We start from the raw sequence: 25,917 nt of genomic DNA on the forward strand, positions 1-25,917 counted from the left end.
AGCACATCTCATATTATTATTCCAGTATCATCTGTTACAAACTAAGACCAATTCCCACATCTAATTACAAACAGGATTTCAGAGTCATTAAACAAAATACATTTCCATTAATGCTGCTGTAAGAAGATAGGGGAAAAATGAAGATTAGTTCATGCTGCACCTCTGCTTTTCAAGCTTTGAAGATTTAGACCTCTGTAGTTAGAGACTATAAATTTGTCAAAGATCAGCGAAGTTATAGACATGTGAAAATGCTTTACTCTACATAGCTTAGGCTGCACTACTTGTATTTTGTCATTAGTTTTTATTGTGTTGCATTTAGTACATGAGGAAATTAACAAGAAACTGAAAAATTCCTTCTCTGTTGTTTGGTAGGTGCCTGGAGGTATCTTCTTGTGCTCTACAAAGACGTGTTCCTCATACTTCACAGTAAATTTGCTACAACAAAGCTTACATAAGAAAATAGATTACTTTCAAGTAGCTAATTTTGATTCGATAAGACAAAGTTATTTTTTTACCCTATTAAAACACAGTGCCAATTCTTCAAATACAAGGAAGGTAACAGAATAAATAAACCAAGTAAAGTGGTTCATGCAATATCCCTAAATGGATGAAATATAAACTAAGAGGTATCTCTTTTCCTTCAATGAAGCATGCAGTTCTCGTTAACGTTAATGAATCCAGGGAAGACATTGCTGAATGTCTGAAGGACATGTTTTTTGCACTTTATTTACTTACAATTTTCTTATGGAGAGTTTGTTTCAAGTAGTCCAAACAGAGCTTTAAAGTGTCCCTGTTCATAGTGTTTTAAGCCATATAGCTCATGGAGATCCAAATAATTCTAAACTGAAGAAAGATAAATATGATGACTCTGGTCCTACAGGCAAAAGAGAGAGAAGGCTTCTCATTTGAATTTTAATTCTTTCAAGAATAATGACAAATCTAGTAGATTACTCCTTTTACCCTTTTATTGTGGATGGAAAGCCGTTAAGACCAGGGCCTCTTTCCTTCCTTCCTTCCTTCCTTCCTTCCTTCCTTCCTTCCTTCCTTCCTTCCTTCCTTCCTTCCTTTCTTCTTTCTTTCTTTCTCTTTCTTTCTTTCTTTCTCTTTCTTTCTTTCTTCTTTCTTTGTTTTTCTTTTTCTTTCTTTCTTTTTCTTTCTCTCTTTCTTTCTCTTTCTTTTTTCTTTCTCTTTCTTTCTCTCTCTCTTTCTTCTTTCTTTCTTTCTCCCTCTCTCTTTCTTCTTTCTTTCCCTCCCTCCCTTCCTTCCTTCCTGCCTTCCTGCCTTCCTCTCTCTCTCTTTCTTTCTCTCTCTTTCTTTCTTTCTTTCTTTTTTTTGTTCGACAGAGTCTTGCTCTGTCATCCAGAGTGGAGTGCACTGGCGCGATCTCAGCTCACTGTAACCTCTGCCTCCCAGGTTCAAGTGATTCTCATGCCTCAGCCTCCCGAGTAGCTGGGACTACAGGTGTGCGCCACCATGCCAGGCTAATTTTTTTCCTTTTTTTTTCCTTTTTTTTTTTTTTTTTGTAGAAACAGCATTTCTCCGTGTTGGCTAGGTTGGTCTGGAACTCCTGGCCTCAAGTGATCCACCCGCCTCAGCCTCCCAAAGTGTTGGGATTATAGGTGAGAGCCACCGCATCTGGCCCAGGGCCACATTCTTTACTATACACTGTTGAGATGCATCACACAGCAACTCAATGTTTTCTAATGTGTATGATGGAAATGTAGTTACTCTAGAATTCTAGAAGAAAATGAAGAATTGGCAATAAAACAATATCTGGATTATTAATTTTCTAAAGTTTATTTACAGACAGTTCCAGAACTAAATGGGCATCTTACCTATGTATTGCCACACCTCTCTTTCTCCCTTCTGCAATTAGAGTGACAGCAATAACTCATTACCCTATGTACAAAGAGAGAATTGCCACAGCTAGAATTGATTTAACTGTAATCTAATCCCACTTACTATTTTACAAATCAGAAAACTGAGGCTCAGGTACAGAAAGAGACTTGCCTGGATTCACAGCTACTTCTTGGCAGAGGTGGTTCTAGAATCCAGGTCTTTTAACACCTAATGTTAGGTTGCTTCCTCTGCAATTTCCCAACTTAATGTCAAATGCACTCTCTTATTTCACCCTCTTATTTTTCCTCATTCCCAAACCATCATGATAGTTCTTGTTTCTTGCTTGAGAGCAGGGACATCTTTCCTGGACTATGACTGTAGCAATAGTGATGTTGATGCAGGTGCTTCAGCACTTCAGCATGCATATGCTCATTCTCTCTCTCTCTCATACACACACACACACACACACACACACACACACTACTCCAAAAACATTGCTGAAGTATATGAATGCCTTTATTAACTTAATATATCTGGTAGACATAGTAGAGAAGAGGAGTAAACAGAGGTTAGTGGAGATGAAGAAGAGAGGATAGAGTTGGAAAATATCATCCAGAAGCAAAGGAACCAGGCAAAATGAGAATTCAGACCTCAGACCATTCTACAAGTTGATTCAAAATATTAATTTGGCTTCCTGAATTTTTCACTTATTGTGATTTTGTCAGTAGAAATAGCATATAATAGTAATGATGATGAGTTTTCTGAAAATAAAAAGTGTAAATTAATGCTCCTCCCAAAGAAGTCCTGCACACAATACCAAATCCACAAGAACTTATGAAAAGAAAGTTTAACCATTTATATGTCGAAGTATGCACATCTGTTTCCATAGAAATACTAGTGACCCAGAAATCAGGGAATAACATATGTTTTATAAATTTTTGCTATTCATTATTTCCAGTGGAAATTCCATCAAAAGATTTGTAGGGTTTTTTTTTTAACAAAGTAATATACAACTTTAAATTGAACCCTCATCAGCAATTAACTTCCTGAAATCTACTTGGACAGACTTTTCCAAAATATAGATGATACAAAAAATATTACTTTCCAATTCTATGCCATTAATCCTGATTGGCTGGTTGTGATTTTTCCTTCATTGGCTATAAATTAGCAGCTAATATGGAATAGAAGATTTTCATTAAGTATTTTCTGGCTTAGAGACAATTAAACACGTATAAATGCAGAGAGACTTACAGAGAAAAGGTGGGATGCAGCAGCAGAGTAGAAAACACATTAGGCTCACTAGACTGAAAAGACAAAATCTTGACTTTGTTACCACTAATTTTCTCTTAGTGTCAAAATATGTCACCTTAAGAGAGGTACTTCATTCTTTTGTGCCTCTCTTTGTCTCTTCTATGATAATAGTCAGAATACTGGTTTCTTACTTGCCTCATAGGGGTAATACAAAGGCATAAGGATGTCAATAACTGTATTTTGGCAAGATGTTACTAGACAATGCTGCCCTTGTGTATTCAATAAAATTATATTAAATGCTTACATGTATAGTATCTATAAATTCATTTTTATATTAGTAGACTATAGAACTTTCCATGTTTATAAATGGCATGCTCATGTGCTTAAATCACTAAAATAAAGTGTTTCCTTATGTTTATTGAAGGCAAAATGGTTAAGAAAATACTTTGTTCATGAGATAAATGTATAAAAATAATACCTACTTTAACAACTTCAAAACACTCCTGGGAACCTTGCGTAACACTCAAAAACATGAAAAACAATCTTTGGTCTTGTCATCTTTACTCTAACACTAAAATAACAGCCCAGGCATGTTGCTTTTTTAGACTAAAAGATGTACCTCTTTTGCCTTTTGAAGCACTTGAAAATTTAAAAAAGAAAAACTCAAAAACGCTGACTGCATAATAGCTGAGTATTCATGGTGGGTGTAAAACATGAAAGGTTACAGTATGGATCTGTGCCTACACATTTCTTTTCAACTCGAGCAGAATCCTCCTGCATCTGCTAACTCGGCAATCATGCGGCTGACAGATTTCTGGGTTTTCTAAATAATGCATGGGCTTTTCTTTTAACATGTCAGTGCAAAGGTATCAATTCTGCCCCAGTGTCTTTCATGATGTTCATTTGCCTTGACAGCATTCCATTAAACCAATGAGTTTCTCCCCTCCTGATGGTTCCTTAAATATTCATCCGAGTGATGTATTTGTTGTTTTTAAACGTATTATGAAGGATGTTTGCATTTATGAGAAAACTCCATGGCAGGTATAGTTGGAAAAAGAGGTAGAACAACAATCAAACTTTACAGCATGATGCTTTTCCTCATTCCTTTGATTCCTCCAACTCACTCCCTCCCCGCAAACACCACCACCCTCTACCCTCCCAAAAGAAGGTCTACACTCAAAACATTTGAACTTCCTAAAGAAATAACACCGAAATATTTACTACTACTTGATATATCTCTTGAGAAAGCAAAAATATATTTATTAAATAATGCAGGTTAACTTCAGCATCTACACTAGGAAAACAAATGCTTTGTTCTTTGCTCAGTGTTTCATGGGAGCAGGTACTCTCTCCAGTACAATGCATTGATGTTCCATTGATTATGTCTCAGTAGGAGGAACAAGCCTAAAAGCCAGAAAGTTAAAAGGGAATAGCATTTGTGCTCTATTTTTATAATGAGGTATGTAGTTTTCATAGATGCTGCTGCCCATAAAATACAAACCTTGAGCATCTGCAGAAAATAACTTTTGCCTCCTGGTTAAAAATGATTTAGATGCAAATCAGTCCTAATGGTTTATAGAGGTTTCTTTGCAAATTTCTTCAAGCCATTTAAGATAAACATTAGGATTTTAGGATGATCACCTAGAGGAGGCACTTGTAATCAACCATTTATGATGCAGCTAGAGAGACTTGACAATTAAAAGAGAAACCTGGACTGAGAATGCCTTAGGTTAAGTGGACATGGTGTCAATTTACACATGGAGAATAATCCTTGTGAAGGAACAACCTCCTCTTTTTGCCAAGAAAGAGAAGATAGGCATCTTCAATAAGATTTGGAAATACCGTTCATTAGGAAATATTAAAGGTTCAGAAAAGAATGAAGTAAACTTTGAAACAGGAAGCATTTGTGTCTGGGACCCTAACTTTTAGTTCTTTTTTCTCTCCTGTTGTTTAAAATCTCTGTCCAGGGAATTCCCTCCTCTCATCAGCATTAGCTCTCAAACTTTGATTCACACTAACATGTAAACAACTAATAACTGTCAAAAATAGAATACCCTGGGTAGCTTTACAATTAACTTTATGCTTTGCATTAAACACATCCTAAGAGAGTTGGCAATGGCAGAAACACAACAATTTCTCAGAGTCCATAAAATTATCTTACTTAAAGATAAAGGTAGCTCTGAGGAAGTGTCTTTTGTTACTTCATTAATTATATCTAATTCTGAAAGGAAACGTAACTCTTTCAAATCTGTGCCCATCAACTTCCCTCAGTAAGTTAAAAACCAAAACTCTCATACACGAGTGAAATGAATATTTCTTACAACGAGTGCCTACATTGTTTCCATATTGAAGTTTTACTCCGAGAGTCAACGATCTTAATAGTGGTTTCTTGAAAGTTTCTCCAACTATATTCTTTTATTATTAAAAAGCTACTAATTTTCACTGTCTGTAATTGTTTTTTTATTTCACTTTATATTTTACTGTTTTATTATTTATAGCATAATTTTTGATAAATGTTTATCTTATGTGTAATCATTATCCATTTATCATTATCATGACATATTTATATACCAATAAAGAATATATATATGTGTATGGTACATAAATATAAATCTGTATGTATATAATATTTAGGGTGTTAATCTCTTTGAAAGAGGTCTTATTTAACTGTTGTAAGGTTTAAGATTTAGGCATAATTCTCCATAGTAAGCCAGAAGAGAAGAGAAAAAAATCTAGGAAGATATCACTCCCTTAAGGACTTACCAAAACCTATGAGAGTGTACCTTAAGACAGTTCACCCAGTGGCAACTTCCCCAGAATTTGTTTTTTCTTTTCTCCTTGTACTACTGTTCACGTTATTTCAGTAGAAGAAAACTTACACAACCCCTATCTCCCACCTTTGTTTGTTTGTTTGTTTGTTTGTTTTTGCTTTTGTTTGAGACGGAATCTTGCTCTGTCACCCAGGCTGGAGGGCAATGGCGTGATCTCGGTTCACTGCAACCTCTGCTTTCCAGGTTCAAGCTACTCTCCTGCCTCCCGAGTAGCTGGGACTACAGGAGCATGCCACCATGCCCAGCTAATTTTTTGTATTTTTAGTATTAGTAGAGTCAGGGTTTCACCATGTTAGCCAGGATGATCTCGATCTCCTGACCTCATGATCTGCCCGTCTCGGCCTCCCAAAGTGCTGGGATTACAGGCGTGAGCCACCTCCCATCTTATGAAGTAAAATAGATATACCTTTATCCCACCTAGTGATACCTTCCTACTTTACTCTGCATACATTTCCTCCTTCTGAATCTGAACTGTCTTACTCCATATGTGACCAGAAGCCAAGGGTTAGAATGCAAGGCTAATTCTAGTAGAGCTGAGTCTATGAGAGCACTGGTCTTGATGACAATACTGCTATGATGACCCCTATGTGGCACAATTTATTTTCCTGCTCTATATTGTTGATACTACAAACTTCAGAAAAGTCAGAGGTCAATTCTTCTCTCCATATATCAACCAAACAATCATATTTCACTTCTTAAATTTTCTTTAAAGTCACAACCTTTGCTTTTATTGTTGAAGGCAATAAACTTTACTTTTTTTGTAAAAAATAAAGTTTTTTGTAAAAAAAAAAAAGAAAGAAACTTTAATGCTGCTACTTGGCAGGATCAGCTTGCCTCTAAAAAGGGGAATTACAATGTTGTAATATCAAGAAATTTGCATAAGAAAGACCATAGAGTGCGGAGCATCCAGGAAATGCATGGTGTATGAAAATCTATTTTTTGAAACCAAGCTGTGAATATGTAACGTACAAAATTCACTTTGGAAATGTAAAATGTTTGGCATTTCTTCAAAGTGTTAAAAACAGAGTTATCATTGTACCCAGCAATTCTACTCCTTGGTATATATCCCAGAGAAATGAAACCATATGTCTACACAAATCTTGCACACAGATGTTTATAGTAATATTATTTATAGTAGCCAGAAAGTGGAAGCAACCCAAATGGCCATGAACAGATAAATGGATAAACAAAATGTAGTATTTTCATAAAATGGAATCTCATTCAGGCATTAAAATAAATGAATTTCTGATACATGTTACAATATGGAAGAACCTTAAAAACATTATTCCAAGTAAAATAAGTCAGACACAAGAGGTCACATATTGTATGATTCCATTTATATGAAATATCCAGAATAGGTAAATCCATACAGAGAGTACAATGTAATAGTAAATTAGTGGTTTCCAGGTTCTTGTGGATGCAGAGAAATGGGCATCCTAATGGGTACAGGATTTCTTCATGGAGTGATAAAATATTTCTGGAATTTGATAATAAGTTATTAAGACTAGAATTAGATAACGATAGTAGTTGTATAAATCTGTAAATATACTAAAACCACTGAACTGTACACTTCAAAAGAGTGAATTTTATGGTATGTGAATTTTACCTCAATAAAACTCATAAAATTTTCACTTTGGATACTACAGAACTTCCAAACCTTTCCATAAGGGCACAAGTATTTATTACTAGAGTTCAATGCATGAACTAGGTTCACTGTATATACTGATCATATCCATGACTGTGATGTTAATATCCAAGTATCATAGAAAAGTAGGATTTTGAAAAAATAATAGTGATTATATCTGAGTCCCTTACACTAATATGTCCAGTGTAAAGTAGAATCCATTCAATGTGGGAGATATTTAATGAGCTCAACTCTATGTGAAACTATATGCTTATTAAACTGCCTTTTAAAAAGTAAATAGAAACAAAATAATAAGAGTATATATGTATATGATGATAGTGCAGAATTACTATTATTTTAATTTTTAGATACATATATACTCTAAAGAGTATCTCAAAATCAATGTACACTGTAAATTAACCTTTGAAATCTGGCATTGTATTAAGCAAATTACTATTGAATATTTTGTCATGTTCCATTTAATTCATGAAGGAACACTTCTTAAATGATAGCATATACCAATAATTACTTATAGTAAACTCCATTTATGAACACAATCTCTCAACGTAGATATAAAAATAATTTGTCAAAGGTTTTAGAAAATAAAATAAAATTATATTACTTTTTGGCCCAGTTTAAGAACCATTGCCTATATTTTCCCATTCTGTTATTTTTCACCTGTTTGTACTTAACCTGTAAGGATAACATGTGTGTCTTGGAAGATACTGCAAATCAATTTGCAAATACCTTGAAGGGAACAGTATGCTGGATAACACCCTGCATGGCTTCCTAGCGACTGAGTCTTGTCAGGCGCATCTAATCTCCTGTGACAGAATGACAGCATAGGAGATAGAAGGGAAGCAATAGATATAATTTATTTTGATTTTACTAAGGTTTTGGAGACCATTCTAAACAATTGGCTCATCAATATATTGTGAAAATCCAGTCAGAGCACACACCTGAAGAGAGTTCCCAGCAGGGGCACGAAGAGTGATCACCCATGAATAAATGTTAAGTTGAGGCAATGATACAAAAAAGTATTTTCCAAATCCCAAAAGCAGGGAAAACATTTCTGTCAGTATACTGAACATGGACAGAGGCACATTTTGATCACATGACACTAACCTCAAACTTCTAAGGAAGGGTTCAGAACCTGAAGTGACATCACTAAGTGAAAAATTCTGTAACGAATAAATAGTATGGACTATGAGAGCAACAGATTCAGGAGAGTACCCATTAAGTAAAAACAATACAAACAGAAGATGGGACTAGACTAATGATGCTCAAGAATTATAATAATGAATTCTAAGGCAATATGATTATCCCAGACTCATTCATTATAACCAAAGCACCAAGAGAGAATACTTGGTTGAAATCACTTGTTTTGAACCACACAAAACTGTAGCAGAGCTAGATATTTAGCATTAATGTACAAAAAACCAGAAACACTAAATGAGAATAACATGTAGGAACCAAGACAATATATTCAACACTGATTACATCTTCTCAAAAGTGAAGTTCTGCCCTTTGATTTGATAATAGCATAGTTGGGGACAGGAGGAAGGTGGAGGACTAGGAAGATCAGAATGATTATGCGTTGGCTAATAGGATCTATAAGGATAGATCACATCATTTCAAATTATTAATTGTGAGGAAGAGATAACACTAGGCCAAACTCTGAGGTGACTTCATACAAACTGACCTTAATATTACTGACAAAACAAGAAATGTAATTCACTAGATGAGGTATTAGGAAGAGACGTAATAAACAAGTCCCCAGAAGTGAGAGTTGCTTACTCCTGGAATGAGTTATAGAAGGGTATTGAAAAAACAATAGGTTCTTCTGGCTTGCTTTTTAAGGGGTCATAAGCACAGAAGAAAGATGAGTAAAGTAGTAAAAGTTGAAAATTCTATCAGAAAAAAAACTCTCAAAACAGTTCTTGGTATCAGGAGCTAATAAAAACATCATGCCTCGCTTGATTCCCTAGAAACATCTTGCTCCATATCTAATGAGGTGTTTGGATAACATAAAGAAAGAAGGCAATCTTGGGATTTTCTAATTCAACTTTGCAAGTTAATCAACCATATACACTTTGATTCTCTCCACTAAAACTATATTTTCCAAAAGGTAAAGTACTCAACATCTGCTCCATGGAAGCAAAACTGACACAAACGTCAGAACAAGCAGGGACTTGGAGGATAAAGATTTACATGGTTATAATCGTGGGTTCTCCAGAGAACATCACTGAGCATAGTTCTTCCTGAAATAAGCAATGCAGTTAAAAATACTCCATTTATTTCTACAAGTACATGGGCAACCCTGGAAGTCTTTGTTATAGTTTAAAAATAGATTCTGCAACTGTATAACTATATTTCTAATTTGACAGCTACAATTATAATCATTCAGGCATCTATTTCCCACAAACTCTCTACAGCCATAACCTTCAGTGATTAATTATAAAGCTCCATGAGAAATAGTACACAGACTAATTTCCTAAAACAATAAAAAACAGAATTTCTCATTTGGAGCTAAATGAAACATGAACAAGTTGTTATTCATGCTGAAATCTTGATGCAGAGTCATGGTGCAGCCATTATGGAAACTATTAAACAAACCTCAAATCAAAGAAACTATAGGTCTGCCTTCAAAGAGAAAATTCTGGTCTTGCATAAGAATATTCTAACTCCTATATTTTCTTTTTCTTTTAAAGCCTAATGGTATTCACTCTATTTTCATACTCTCCTGCCTCTGCTCTTGTCGAATCACCCAAAAATATCAACTTAAGCAAAATAGAAGATGTAAGAACTCACAGCAGGAAAACTCTTTTTTCACACACATTCAAACATCTCCACTAAATACGGCCTTCCAGTATTTTTAGGTCAGTGTGCTGCTTATTTCAGGATGTGTCAATAAATTTGGAAATTTCCTTAGGTCATGAAATACGTGCTGTCTGACCACCGTGGTTGGTTTTTTTGTGAAGAGCAAAATGCACAATGGTTGATCTCACACCCTCTAGGAAGTTGGTACATTGCTGTACATTTCTCTGTTTAGTTCAATTGTGAAAACATGATCTTTTAGTCTGTATTTTGATAAAGGTTTTCACAAATAAAAGCCAACACCTCCACAATTAAATGGCAAGAATCAATGGGTAATGGGGGGCTAGAATAAAAAGTTACAAGGAATATGCAGAGAAAACAAAATTTGATCCTTTTTAAAATGACAAGATAGATAAACATATTAACACCAGCAGAAAAATTTTAATTGAATACTTGGCATGTTTTTATACCTGTGATATTATGCCTTCAGGGGATTTAGCCACTAATAACAATGATGAAATTAAATAGCAATTCTGCCACAATAAGGCATTTAAAACAGAGTGTGCTCACTCTTAAATTGAAAAACAAACTCATTTTTAAAGTTTTCTGGTTACACAAACCATTGTGAAAATGGCTTATAAGAACCAAAAATTGGCCTCTCAAGAAAAATGTTCATATGACCACAAATACATTCAACAAAGAGAGACCATTAATTTATATTTATAATTGTGTCTTATAAAAACAAATGCCACTCATAAGGGAGAAAACAGGAAAGGTAATATGCACTCAGCTTGATTTCAGAGCAGGGATATAAATCATTGAGTTTATACTTAAAACAGTATAAAATTATAAATTATACTTAATAATTTATAATATTTGTGGCTCTAGATTTTTTAATTTTAATTTTTAATTTTTGTGGGTACATGGTAAGTGTATTTATGGATTACAGGAGATATTTCAATACAGGTATACAAAACATAATAATCACATTAGGGTAAACAGGGTATCTGTCACCTCAAGTATTTATACTTTGTGTTATCCACAAAAAATACAATCCAATTACACTCTTTTAGTTATATTTAAATGTGCAATGAAATTATTTTTGACTATAGTAACCCTATTGTGCTAGCAAATACTAGGTTTTATTCATTCTTTCTATTTTTGTACCCATTAAACCTCCCCACATCACCTCCTTACCTCACCCCCCACTACCCTTCTGAGTCACCTTCTACTCTCTATCTCCATGTATTCACTCATTTTAATTTTTAGCTCCCACAAATAAGTGAGAATATGCAGAGATTGTCTTTCCATGCCTGGATTACTCCACTTAACATATTAACCTCCAGTTCCATCAATGTTGTTGCAAATGTCAGGATCTTGTTATATTTTTATGGTTGAATACTACTTCATTTCATATATATATATATATTTACTACATATTAAAATACATATATATGTATTTTATGGCTTGATTAATTGGACAGTTTCAGAACTTCAAATGAAGCATTTGTTTTCTATACCTTACTTAATTGAAAAGAAAAAAAGATAATATCAAGAAAGAAAATCTATCAGAGATGTAGTCAAAATAGTAATTCCCAGAGTAGATCTTGAGGTCAGGTCAGGTCTCATCTGAAGTCTGGTAACTATTTTGTAAACAAAATATTAGTCAAGCCAAATTAAGGAAAATCTCCTTTATCAGCTGCATCTCAATGTCTAGGCTTATTGATTGAGATTCATTATAAAAGAAAGAAATTAGATTATGTAGCTTAAACTATAATAGAACATTGATTCAAACATTAGAAGCATAATGTTATGATGGAAAGATCAAGGAACTATGAATCAGTGCAAGATCTCTCACTACCTAGCTGTGTGATTACTGGCCAATTTCTCATGCTTCATACATCATCTGTAGTATCAAGGGTTGGGATTTAATTATCTGAAGTCACTTAGGACTCCAAATTTTAAGTTTAGAGATCTTCGTCAATAAGATTGTAAACAACAGGTGCTTTATAGTTAACCTAAAAATGTAATTGATCAAAACCTTATATAATCAAACATAAAATTTCCTCAAGCCATGTCCTCAACTCTTACCCAACTCCTAGAAATGTCCTGGGGTCTCTGAGAATCACTATTTGAAAATGACGGTCTAGGGGAATAGTACAGTGTGTTTATTTTTTGAAGGCTTATTTTATTTTAATGATTGATTTATGCAATACCGAGGCCATTATGTACAGATAAGTGAGGGGAGCTTTATTTCTTGGTCTCTTCTGCACTGGACAAAGTCTTGATGATATACTCATTGGTCTGGAGGCACTCAACACAATGAGACAATGTTTAATACTTCATTCAAAGCTATGCAATTTTTTTTCTGATGTTCAATTTCACCTTCTTCAAAGAACAGTTCAAATTCTACATCCTACAATTGAATCTCTTTCTGATTGTCTTAGAAGTAATTTTTTCTTTCTCTATATTGTCACAGTTCTTCTTGTTGTTTTTATCACATTCCATGTTAGAGTATAGTCATTTATATATTGATTCATTTTTATCTCCTCTCCTACCTAGATCATAAGCATTTGAAATATAGTGATATTTTTTTGTCTTCTCTTCTCAGACTACCAACATATTGCCTTTATAACTGTTGAAATATTGTACATTGTGGAGCCTAATAAATATGAAAATTGAATTTTGTTGAGAATCTTATTCAAGAATTACTCTAATCCCTCATGGAGTGGTTTAGAAATAGTCACTAGCCGCACTGCTTATTTCGTTTATGTACTTGCCCTTCATGGAATGTCTATTATTTGCTAGTCACTTCAAATATACAACTGGAATTACTTACAACAAAATTGAAAATAACTGCATTTTATCATAATCTAACACTCACTTCTATGTCACCACATAAATGATGGAAACATTCAATGTTTATCCCTCTGGATACCTCACAACCCACTCAATTGAATATTTACCAAATTGACTGCTTTTCTTTGGCCTGATTAGATCTAGTACTTATCTTGTGAACAAAGTTTGAAAGTTTCTCCAAGATCTAGCTTTCCTTTGGATTAAATAGCCAATGTCCCAGTCCTACTTGAACCATAAGCATTCAGAAAGAACATTCCCATAACTAGTAATCAGACCATAATGCTATGACCCGTGATCTCCTTTGTTGGAATTAGCTATTTCTGTTGCTTCTTGGAAGGCACCAAAGTAGATAAAAGTTGGAAACAAAGAGAAATCAAGCCCAGTCTTTGATCTCAGTTTAAATGGTGAGATAGGTGACCCAAAGGGCAACAAGACACACTAGTCCCCAGATTACCAAAAATTTTCGGATCTAAAATGCTTGAAATAAATTTTCATTTACAAATGATCATTTAGGAAACTGTAGTAGTTTCACTTTCCAGTAGAGCAGGGATTTCATTTATTCAGACTTTGAAATGCTTCAGAAACTTCATTTAAACCTATATAATAATAATTATTATTATACTTCAAGTCAGCTTCACTTCATTACATCAAGATAAGGATAATTAGATTGTAATCTCTGCATGGCCAAGGACAATCACTTCTGTCACTCAATTTCTATTGCACCAAGTATAACATCGTACACAGATGGAAATCTATACTTTATTTTATCACAATGATAGAGATATTCAGAATTAGGCCAGATTATATCTAGACAGGAAAATTATTAACTATTTAGCAAGTTTAAAATTAGGCACCAGTATAGCTCTCATATATGATAGCTCATTACAAAGGAGACACATTAAAAATGTTGTAGAAAATCTTTTTCCAGAAACTGGTATTCCTGAAACAAACATGAAAGAAATTACTGTGTGAACTCTCACTAATTTTTATTGGTAGAAAACACTGCTTTATAACAACATTGTATTATAAGAGGCTTCCTTTAGAATGTTGGTCATTTCTGAGTTACTTTAAGTTTTGAAAGCCAGTATGAGTTAACTGGCATTAGGATTAGGAAACTGATAATCAGTTTTCTCACTGTATCTTCATTTTAACATTTTTTTTAATTCCACGGTTTTGATAAAGTCAAATTCTCATTACAAACCAAGACTGAAGAGGAAGCATAACGTGGGAAAACCAAACTTTGGATTTAACTAGACACAAGACTCAAACTTAGGTCTGCAATTTACTAGCTTTGTGATTATGGGCAAGGCTGAACCTTTGTGCTTCTGTTTCCTGATCTATAAAATGGGAGTATTGAAAGTACTTTTTCTCAAGATTTAGGTAAAAATTAAATGAGTTATTATGTGAGATACTTAGTACATAGTAACTAATAACTATTCTTACTGTTGCTATTATTATTGTTTAGTGTTGTTTATTCTTATCTATGGGTTGTTTTCAGTTTCCAAGAACCCAATAAAATACACATTTTCCACTGATTCCCCAGTAAATTGCATCCAGGCTATGTAGAAAAAAGTCACTGTTTGCACTGGTTGAAATGCAGTTCTCATCTTGTATTTCACCATGAAAATTGTAACTTTACATGAGACGATCTACACTGTCTTAAAGTCAGAGGACTTTATCATACTGGTTTCATTTAATAATTTTCCTCTTTAATTGCTCTTACCACTTTCCTGAAAAATAAAGCCCCACCATGCTTGAATTTCTAGGAGTCTAGAAAAAGAGATGTAAAGCTGCTGCCAATTTACCTATCACATTATGTTGAATTAAATTGCAGAATTAGTTTGGAAATCTTTGGATCCTAAAACTATCTTTAATTGCCTTTTTTTTTTTTTTTCTAAAAATGTTTGGGGGACAGGGCCAAGATGTTGAACTAGAAGCAGTTCATGGGCACTGCTCTTATGGAGAGGAAAGCAAAGGGCTAGAGAACACTGCCGTGCAGGCCAATCAACAGAGAAATCATGTAGGGATCCAGCAAGGCAGCAGGCAGAAACAGAGAACAGAAAGGAACAAAGCTGGCCACTAACCTGTTAGATATCAGCATCTTAAAAAATATCAGCTGGGTGCGGTGGCTCACACCTGTAACCCCAGCACTTTGGGAGGCCGAGGCATGTGGATCACCTGAGGTCAGGAGTTCGAGACTAGTCTGGCCAACAAGGTGAAACCCCTTCTCTGCTAAAAATACAAAAATTAGCCAGGCATGGTGGTGGGCGCTTGTAATCTTAGTTACTTGGGAGGCTGAGACAGGGAGAATTGCTTGAACCCAGGAGGCAGAGGTTGTATTGAGCTGAGATCGTGCCACTGCACTCCAGCCTGAGCGATAGAGTGAGACTCCGTCTCAAAAAAAAAAAAAAAAAAAAAAAAAAAAAAAAAAAAGAATTCATATTCGGCCAAACTAAGCTTCATAAGTGAAGGAGACATAAGATCCTTTCCAGACAAGCAAATGCTGAGGCAATTCATTACCAAATGGAAAAACATTTCATGTTCTTGGATAGGAAAAATAATATTGCTGAAATGGCCATACTGCCCAAAGCAGTTTCCAGATTCAATGCTATTACTATCAAACTATCAATAATATTCTTCACATATCTGGAGAAAACTATTCTAAAATTCATATGGAACCAAAAAAGATCCCAAATACCCAAAGCAATCCTAAGCAAAAAGAAGAAAGCTGAAGGCATCACATTACTTGCCTTCAAATTATATTACACGGCTACAGTAAACAAAACTGCATATTGCAGGTACAAAACAAATACATAGACCAATGTTACAGAATAGCTAACCCAGAAATAAAGTCACAGACCTGAAACCATCTGATCTTTAATAAAGCTGACAAAAACAAGCAAGGGAAAAGGACACCCTGTTCAATAAATGGTGCTGGTATAACTGGCTAGCTGTATGCAGAAGACTAAAATTGTACCCCTTCTTTACAGCATATACAAAAAATCAACTCAAAGTGGATTAAATTCCTAAATATAAAACCTCAAACTGTAAAAACTTTGAGAGATAACCTAGGAAATACCGTTTTGGACATAAGAACTGGCAAAGATTTCATGAAGAAGATGCCAAAAGCAATTGCAACAAAAGTAAAACGTGAGAAATGGGAACTAATTAAAGTCAAGAGCTTCTGAACAGCAAAAGAAACTATCAACAGAGTAAGAAGGCAAACTAGAGAATGGGAGAAAATATTTGCAGTCTATACATCTGACAAAGGTCTAATATCAATAATTTTCCAGGAACTTAAAGAAATGTGCAACCAAAAAACAACCCTGTTCAAATGTGGGCAAAGTACATGAAAAGACACTTTTTTAAAGAAGATATACATGTGACCAAGAAGCATATGATAAAAGCTCAACACATTGATTATTAGAGAAATGCAAATCAAAACCACAGTGAGACAACATCTCACACCAGTCAGAATGGCTATTACTATAAAGTCAAAAAATAAGAGAGGCTGGCAAGGTTGTAGCGAAAGGGGAATGTTTATACACTGCTGATGGAAGGGTAAATTAGCTCAACCATTAGGGAGAGTAGTGTGGTGATTCCTCAAAGAACTAAAAACAGAAGTACTATTTGACCCAACCATCCCACTAGTGGTTATACACCCAAAGGAATATAAATTGTTCTACCATTAAGACACATGCGCACATATGTTCATTGCAGCACTTTTCACAATAGCAAAGACATGGAATCAACCTGAATGTCCATCAATGAGACAGTGGATAAAGAAAATGTGGTAAATGTGCACCATGGAATACTATGTAGCAATAAAAAACAATGAGATCATTTCCTTTGCAGGAACATGGATGGAGTGAGGCCATTATCCATAGCAAACTGATGTAGGAACATAAAATCAAATACTGCATGTACTCACTTACAAGTGGGAGCTAAATGATGAGAACATATGAACAGAAAAAAAGGGGCCTATTTGAGGGAAGAGGGGGTAGCAGGGAGAAGTTCAGAACAGAAATAAAACTATTGGGGACTATCTTTAGTACCTAAGTGGCAAAATAATCACTATGTACACCAAAACCCCAAATCAAATATTTACCTACTTAACAAACCTGCACATGTACTCCTAAATCTAAATTAAAATTGGATACTTCTTAAATCTTCCCTTTATTTATGTGTCCATCCTTCCACTTATCCATCCATCCATCTTTCCACCCGTCCATCCATTCATTCATGTGTGTTGATAGTTATAATCCCACCTACCTTCAAAAGAGATCTGAGGGGTCTTATGATCAAGGCCAAGGTAAAATGATCACGGGGTAAAAGAAAGAAACAAGTAACATGAGAGGAGAGGACTTTCCACTCTACAAGTCACCTCTGTTTTCTTTTCCTTTCATCCATCTTTTCTTCTTTGCCTGCTCCCTGTTCTACCCCTTTTCATTAATCCCTGTCGATAATGCCTGGAGTCACCCAGCACTTTCCTTTATCTAAGGAAATGGTACTCCAGCTGAAAAGACTTCAGCCCAGCCAACCTGGACTGTCAGCATTGCCTTTCAGTGGTAAATTATTTAGAATAGGATGGAGTAAGAAACCTGGGGTGATGCTAGAGTGCAGCAGTCTTTGTCAGGCAGAGAGCACAATGGCTAGCACTATACCAATTATAATTCAATTCCACCACAGCAAAACAGTGAAGATAACTAAATGTTTCCGAAACGAGATTAAGACTTGTAACTGTTTTCTAATGTCAGTGCACAAATGCTAGAAATAGGGCTAAGCATCCCTCTTGAGTATCTTTATGACCAAAGTAGACATATCATTCTCTCCTCCATCCTCATCCCGCCTCTCTCCTGCCCCACAATAAAACAGTAAGAGTCACCTGTCTGGGATTCCAGAAAACACTCACCTGTGTTAGAATTAAGATCATCAGGCTCTGATTCAGTCCCATTTTGGCTTCCATTTCCCTGAAGAGTGTTCATAGCCATAAGCTTCATCTTCTGCAGCTTCATCGCCTCAGCCATTGCTGCAGCTGTTATACCTAAAATCAGAATTATTCCATTCCATTTATTTATTTATTTATTTATTTATTTATTTATTTATTTATTTATTTTGAGACGGAGTCTCGCTCTGTCGCCCAGGCTGAAGTGCAGTGGCCGGATCTCAGCTCACTGCAAGCTCCGCCTCCCGGGTTTACGCCATTCTCCTGCCTCAGCCTCCCGAGTAGCTGGGACTACAGGCGCCCGCCACCTCGCCCGGCTTATTTTTTGTATTTTTTAGTAGAGACGGGGTTTCACCGTGTTAATCAGGATGGTCTCGATCTTCTGACCTCGTGATCCGCCCGTCTCGGCCTCCCAAAGTGCTGGGATTACAGGCTTGAGCCACCGCGCCTGGCCTATTTATTTATTTATATTAACAATTTCAACTTTTATTTTAGATTTAGGGGTACAAGTGCAGGTTTTTCACATGAAAATATTGCATGATACTGAGGTTTGGGCTATGGATGATCCTTTGTAAAATGGGGATGATTTCTTAATGTAATTGAAAGCTGGATAAGTTTATTTTGCAGAGCTATGATGCATAGCACAAAAGTAACTTGAATTTGTTAATATTTTTAACAATGTATCTTTCAACTCTTATAATTCCTTCACGCTACAATGAATAGTTTATAAATTTAAAAAAATATATATTCAACATATATCTGATCCCCAATTTGAAACACAAATAAAACAAAGATAGTAAAATGCAAATTGTTTAAAACATTCCAAGACTCTTGCTAATGTATTCTTTTGTCTGCTAAGAGTTTTGGACAGTTATTTTGGACAGAACTCACTATGTAGTAAATTCCATCTAAAACAACATTGTCAGTGGGAGCACTCCGAAATTCTAAAAGAAACACCTTTTAGTGTATATCCTCATTAGTGCATATCTAAAGGAACACTTTTCTAGTGCATATCCTTGCTGGCACATTTATAAAGGATAGGCTGCCCTGCCTGTGAGGATCAGCTTAGTGGGGAGGGGGAGAAGAAGGAAAAGACTTCAGATATTCTTTCTACCTTTTTGTCTGCCTCATACTTACACACTGAGGAACCAAATGAATGAAAACATGGCATGCCACCTATATAGCCAGCATCTGTAGTATAGTTATAATCTTTTGTATTAATAAAAGTCAGATATTAAAATAAAGCTCTCAGCATAATGGTATAAATAAGTGGGGTGTGGGGGAATGGCCATGGATTAAAAAGTGAATATGTACGTTTGAAATTATTTCTCCTAGGAAATCTATATCAGACAACAACACAACCATATATAAAGAAACAAGTACTAAAAGTACCGGAACAATACATATTCCAACGATGTCTTCCAAAAAGTCCAGTGAATTCAACTTAATTATATTTAGATAATGTCCCTAATCATCTACTGGTACACTGCTACCATGGGCCAAAAAGAAAAAAGAAAAATCTGGTAGATTTTGAAGCATTATTTCAGAATTGAGTAAAATTCATCCTGCCATAAAAATGTGATTCAAGGAAAAGAAGGTAAACATTGGTTGTTCAAACAACAACAACAACAACAACAAACAAACCATAACTGTCAGAAGATTCTGATTCTAAGAGGTAAGGTGAATCCTTATCAAACATGTGAGGGGAGGTAAATACAGGCTAAACCATCTAACTGTGTGTTTGGTAGAATAACTAAGGTTATATTTTGCCATTCTGTATTCCTATGATGCATATAAAACTCGCAATGAAGAAAACTTTTCATTACATTAGATTGTCTCTAAATCATGGCAAAGAAAAAATCTGAAGGGAAATTTCCTTAGTATCTAAACTGATGATATACATTTGTACATTATCCTGATGGTCCAAGAGATTTTCTTGCCACATCTGATTTAGCTTTATAAAATTCCAATCCCCCAAATAACCCATTCAGCTCCCAAAGGGTATGTCTAGACAGAAAATATGATGGCAGTGATTTAAACAGATGGACCCTGCTTAAGACTACCATGACTGAGTGCCTCATAATCAAAACTGTATCAATAAGTTTCCAGAATTTACATTGGCTCCTCAGAACTGAATCCTGGCTATGGTAATTACTGAATTAATAGGTATTTTATTATTTGTAGGGTAAATAATGGATTCCAGTGAACGATATATGCTTCCGAACTCTGAAAACTAAAGGTACACAAATATCTAAACCCTCTCACAGATAAAGAAAATTCATGGTAAAATGTTTGTCTCATATGATGATATTAAGATAATTAATTAGCAAGACTCCCCACATATTTTTAATTCATACAAAAAATTAGGAGCTAGTTTAATTTTTCAGTTTGCAGATGAGGAAACTGGGTCTCAGATTGAACCATTATAGGTCAGTTATTTAGGTGAAGATAGGGAGAAGTCCAAGTTTCCTGATGGAACCTAGATGTATTTGTTAAAGTCCTAAAGTAGTTCACACATGATTTAAAAAAAAAAAAAAAAAGTCTCTAAAGAATAAGATCCCCTTACTACATACGGTCATGAATTTTTGTTTTGTCTTTTATATAGCTCCTTATACTTGATTCAAAGTTTAGAGGTATCGCCTATATAACATATATTTTGTATTGCCTCATGGTCCAGAAAAAAAAATTATTATTTGACTTTTTATTTTATTTTTTGAAAACTACTTAGTAGAGGTACGATTGAGATACAAAAATCTGTACATATATAATGTATACAACTTGATGATCTTGGAGTTAAGTATGTACCCATGAGACCATCACCATAATTTATAACATATTTGCAGTGACTTTAAGCTTATGAAACTCTTAAATCCTATTTGTTTAGTCTTCAGTGCAGCACCTGAATATCTGTGTCTTCAGATAATACCACAGTTAAGGATAGGAAAGTAGTGGAAAAGATGTTTTGGTTCATATGAATTTTTCATAGCAATTTGGCCTTTTATTCAACTGTTCAATTAAATTCTTATCCTCAGGAAGCTTCTCAGTGTGACACTGATAGATTTAAAATAGCACTTTATCACCTGGCCACAAGTTCTCAAAATGCAGGTCTGGAATAATTCGTAAAAAGGGCAATACATAAAGCTGATTCAGGAGTTACTTAGTTAAATTTTACTTGGGAATCGAAATTTCAACTTGCACCAGACAACTAGAAAATAGTAAGTTAAATGAAAATGAAAAGATGCCTTTAAAAGTGAAAGTGCTACAATATAGGTAAAAACCCACACATATACCTAGAAGATACCTAGAAGTATAAAAGTTGTCCTTTTCAGTCACTGAATCTGAAAATAATACATTTATATTATGTTCAGATTACATGTATTAAATTATTGAAATTGGTTGGGAAAGGCAGAGATTCAATTTTACTGAGAAAACATCCCCATTTTGCACTTACTGATAACTGAGCATTTACTTCTGTAAACTCAGTGCCTTCTATTCTTGTTCACTTAATTTCATTATTGCCTCAATGTCTAGTCACTGTAATTATTGACCAAGTCATAATGTATAGCCCTTATGGTACTCTATACTCTTCTTTTTATAATTTAAACATATTTATTAAGTTATTTGATTTATTTTCTTTTTTAAAAACTACTTTACTGAGGTATGATTCAGATACAAAAAGCTGTAAATATATAATGCATAAACTTGATGAGATTGGACTACATATATATCCATGAGACCATCACCATAGTCTATATCATAAACCTCCATAAGTGTCTGCCTGTCTACTTTATTATTGTTGTTGTTTGTGTGATAAAAACACATAAAATAAGACCTACCCTCCTAGCAAAGTTTTAAGTATACAATACAGTGTTGTTAACTATAGACACTATGCTGTACAGTAGATCTCTAGGACTTATTCATCTTGTACATCCGAAACTTTGCTCATCTCAACTAATAGCATCCTGTTTCCTCCTCTCCCCAGTGCATGGCAACCACCATTCTAACCTCTGCTTCCATGAGATTGACTATTTTAGATTAATCATATAAGTGGTGTCATGGTGTATATCCGTCTTTCTGGCTTATTTCATTTAGCATATCATCCTCCAGGTTTATTCATGTTGTCACAAATGGCAAGATTTCATTCTTTTTAAAAGCTGAATAATATTCCATTGTATATAATATATAAATACCAGGTTTTTTGAATCCATTCATCCATTGTTGGTCATTTAGGTTTTTTCATATGTTGGCTATTGTTAATAAAGCAGAAATGAACATAGGAGTGCAGATATTTCTTTGAGATTCTGATTTTACCTCTCATATATATTCAGAAGTGGGATCGTTTCATGGTATGATAGTTCTATTTTTAATTATTTAAGAAACCAAAATACTGTTTTCCATACTGGCTAAACTGTTTACATTCTCACCAATATTGTGCAAATGTCCTCTTAATACACATTTTCACCAACATTTCTTATATTTAAAAAAAATGATAGTCCTATTAACAAGTGTGAGGTGACATCTCATTATGATTTTGATTTGCATTTCCCTGATGAGTAGTGATGTTGAACATGTTTTTTCATAAACCTGTTGGTGATTTGTATGTCTTCTTTCAATAAAAAAAATATTTTTTTCAGCTCTGTTGCCTATTTATTTATTTATTTATTTAAAGATATTTAGGATATACAAGTGTCAGTTTTATACACCCATATATTGCATAGAGATAAGGTCTGGACTTTTAGTGTTTATTTTTCATCATTGAGTTGCAGGATATCCTTATATATTTTGCATACTAATCCTTTGTTATATATATGATTTGAAAATGTATTATCCCATTCCGTAGGTTGCCCTTTCACTCTGTTGATCGCTTTCTTTGCTGTGTAGAAGCTTTTTAGTTTGATATAGTACCACTTCATATTTGCTTGTATTACCCATGCTTTTGGTGTCATATCCAAGAAATCATTGCCAAGACCAATGTCAAGAAATTTTATCCCTATGTTTTCTTCTATCAGTTTTGTCATGTCGGGTCTTATATTTAACTCCATTTTTAAAATAAAAGTATACATTTAAGGGGTACCAGTGCAGTTTTATGGATATATTGTGTATTGGTGAACTGTGAATTTTTAGTGTAACAGTCAACCGAACAGTTTGCATTGTACCCATTAAGTAATTTCTCAACCCTCACCCCCTACCTGCCCTCCCAACCTTCTGAATCTCCAATGACTATTACTTTACACTCTTATGACCATGTATACATGTCATTTAGCTCCCACTTATAAGTAAGAATATTCAGGGTTCGAATTTTCATTTCTGAGTTGTTGCACTCAATGGCCTCCAGTTCTACCCATGTTGCTGCAAAAGACATGTCATTCTTTCTTACAGCTAAATAGTCTCCCATGGTGTATGTGTGTACCATATTTTCTTTGTTTTTTAAAATTTTTATTTCAGATTTGGGGTTACATGAGAAAGTCTGTTACATAGATAAACATATGTCACGGGGATTTGTTGTACATATTATTACACCACCCAGATATTAATCACAGTACCCAATAGTTATTTATTTATTTATTTATTTATTTGCTAATATCCTCCACCATCCTATCCCCTAAAGTAGACCCCAGTATCTGTTGTTCCCTTCTTTGTATTCATAAGTTCCTATCATTTAACTCTCACTTATAAGTGAAAACACGCAGTATTTGGTTTTCTGTTCCTGCCTTAGTTTGTTAAGGATGATAGCCTCCCGTTTCTTCCATGTTCCCCAAAAAGGCATAATCTTGTTCTTTTTTATGGCTGCATAATATTCCATAGGGTATATGTACCACATTTTCTTTATCCAGTCTATCATTGATGAACATTTAGGTTGATTCCATGTCTTTAGTATTGTGAACAGTGCTGCAATGAACATTTACATGCATGTGCCTTTCTGGTAGAATGCTTTATATTCTTTTAGGTGTATACCCAGTAATAGCATTGCTGGGTCAAATGGTAGTTTTGCTTTTAGCTCTTTGAGGAATCCCCATACTGCTTTCTACAAAGATTGAACTAATTCACACTCCCACCAACAGTGTATAAGTGTTCCCTTTTCTTTGTAACCTTGCCAGCATATGTTACTTTTTTTCTTTTTCATGATACCCATTTTGATGGAGGTGAGATGGTAGCACCTTGTAATTTTGATTTGCATTTCTATAATGATCAGTGATACAGGGCTTTTTTTCACATGCTTGTTGGATGCATGTATGTCTTCTTTTGAAAAGTGTCTGTTCATGTCCTTTGCCCACTTTTTAGAGAAATTGTTTTTATCTTGTAAATTTCTTTAAGTCCCTTATAGATGTTGGACATTAGAATTTTGTCAGATGCATAGTTTGCAAATATTTTCTCCTATTCTGTAGGTTGTCTGTTTACTCTGTTAATAGGTTATTTTGCTGTGTAGAGCTTTGAGGTTTAATTAGATCTCATTTGTCAATGTTTGTTTTTGTTGTTCTTGCTTTTGGTGTCCTTCTCATGAAATCTTTGCCCATTCCTAGGTCCAGGATGGTATTGCCTGGGTTGTCTTCCAGGGTTTTTATACTTTTGGTTATATGTTTAAGTCATTAATCCGTATTGAGTTAATTTTTGTATATGCTTTAAGGAAGGGGTCCAGCTTCAATCTGCTCCATATGGCTAGCCAGTTATCCTAGCACCATTTATTAAATAGGAAGTCTTTTCCCCATTGCTTGTTTTTGTCAGCTATGTCAAAGATCAGAGGGTCATAGATATTCACCATTATTTCTGCACTCTCCATTTTGTTCCATTGGTGTATGTGCCTGTTTTTGTACCAATGCCACACTGTTTTGGTCACTGTAGCCTTGTGGTATAGTCTGAAGTCAGGTAATGTGATTCCTCCAGCTTTGTTCTTTTTGCTTAGAATTTCCTTGGCTATTCCAGCTCTTTTTTAGTTCCATATAAATTTAACTTTTTCTAGTTCCATGAAGAATGTTTTTGGTAGTTTGATAGGAATAGCATTAAATTTGTACCTTGCTTTGGGCAGTCTAGCCATTTTAATTATGTTGATTCTTCCTATCCATGAGCAAGGAATGTTTTTCCAACCATTTGTGTCTTTGATTTATTTGAGCAGTGTTTTGTAATTCTCATTGCAGAGATCTTTCGCCTCCCTGGTTAGCTGTATTCCTAGATATTTTAATTTCTTGTGACAATTATGAGTGGGATTGTCTTTCTGATTTGGCTCTCAGTGTGACTGTTGTTGGTGTATAGGAATGCTAGTAATTTTTGTACATTGATTTTGTATCCTGCAACTTTGCTGAAGTTATGTGTCAGTTGAAGGGGCTTTGGCGCTGAAACTATGGGATTTTCTAGATATAGAATCATGTCGTCCACAAACAGAGATAGTTTGACTTCCTTTCTTCCTATTCAGATGACCTTTGTTCTTTCCTTTGCCTAATTGCTCTGGCTAGGACTTCCCATACTATATTGAATAGATGTGATGAAAGAGGGCATCCTTGTCTTGTTGCAGTTTGCTTGTTTCAGAATGCTTGTTCCAAGCATTCTCCTTGAGGAGAATGCTTCCAGCTTTTGCACATTCAGTATAATGTTTACTGTGGGTTTGTCATAGAAGGTTCTTATTATTTCGAGGTATGTTCCTTCAAAACCTATTTCATTGAGAGTTCTTAACATGCAGAGTTGTTGAATTTTATCAAAAGTCTGTTCTACGTCTACAGAGATAATCATTTGGTTTTTGTCTTTAGTTCTGTTTAGTT

The 25,917-nt window shown here is 34.7% G+C and overlaps 1 protein-coding gene across 6 annotated transcripts in view; it reads right to left on the reverse strand.

Moving 5' to 3' along the window:
• The window catches only part of DACH2 (dachshund family transcription factor 2), a 676,255-nt gene that overhangs the window by 172,066 nt on the left and 478,272 nt on the right, over positions 1-25,917 (reverse strand). For all 6 annotated transcript variants that reach the window (XM_007992197.3, XM_037989462.2, XM_007992199.3 and 3 more), the window contains one exon: positions 18,134-18,265. In XM_007992197.3, the coding sequence (XP_007990388.2) occupies positions 18,134-18,265 (132 nt within the window). The remainder of the gene's footprint in view (positions 1-18,133; positions 18,266-25,917) is intronic.

This window comes from Chlorocebus sabaeus, chromosome X, assembly GCF_047675955.1.
Source record: "Chlorocebus sabaeus isolate Y175 chromosome X, mChlSab1.0.hap1, whole genome shotgun sequence".
NCBI classification, from domain to species: domain Eukaryota; kingdom Metazoa; phylum Chordata; class Mammalia; order Primates; family Cercopithecidae; genus Chlorocebus; species Chlorocebus sabaeus.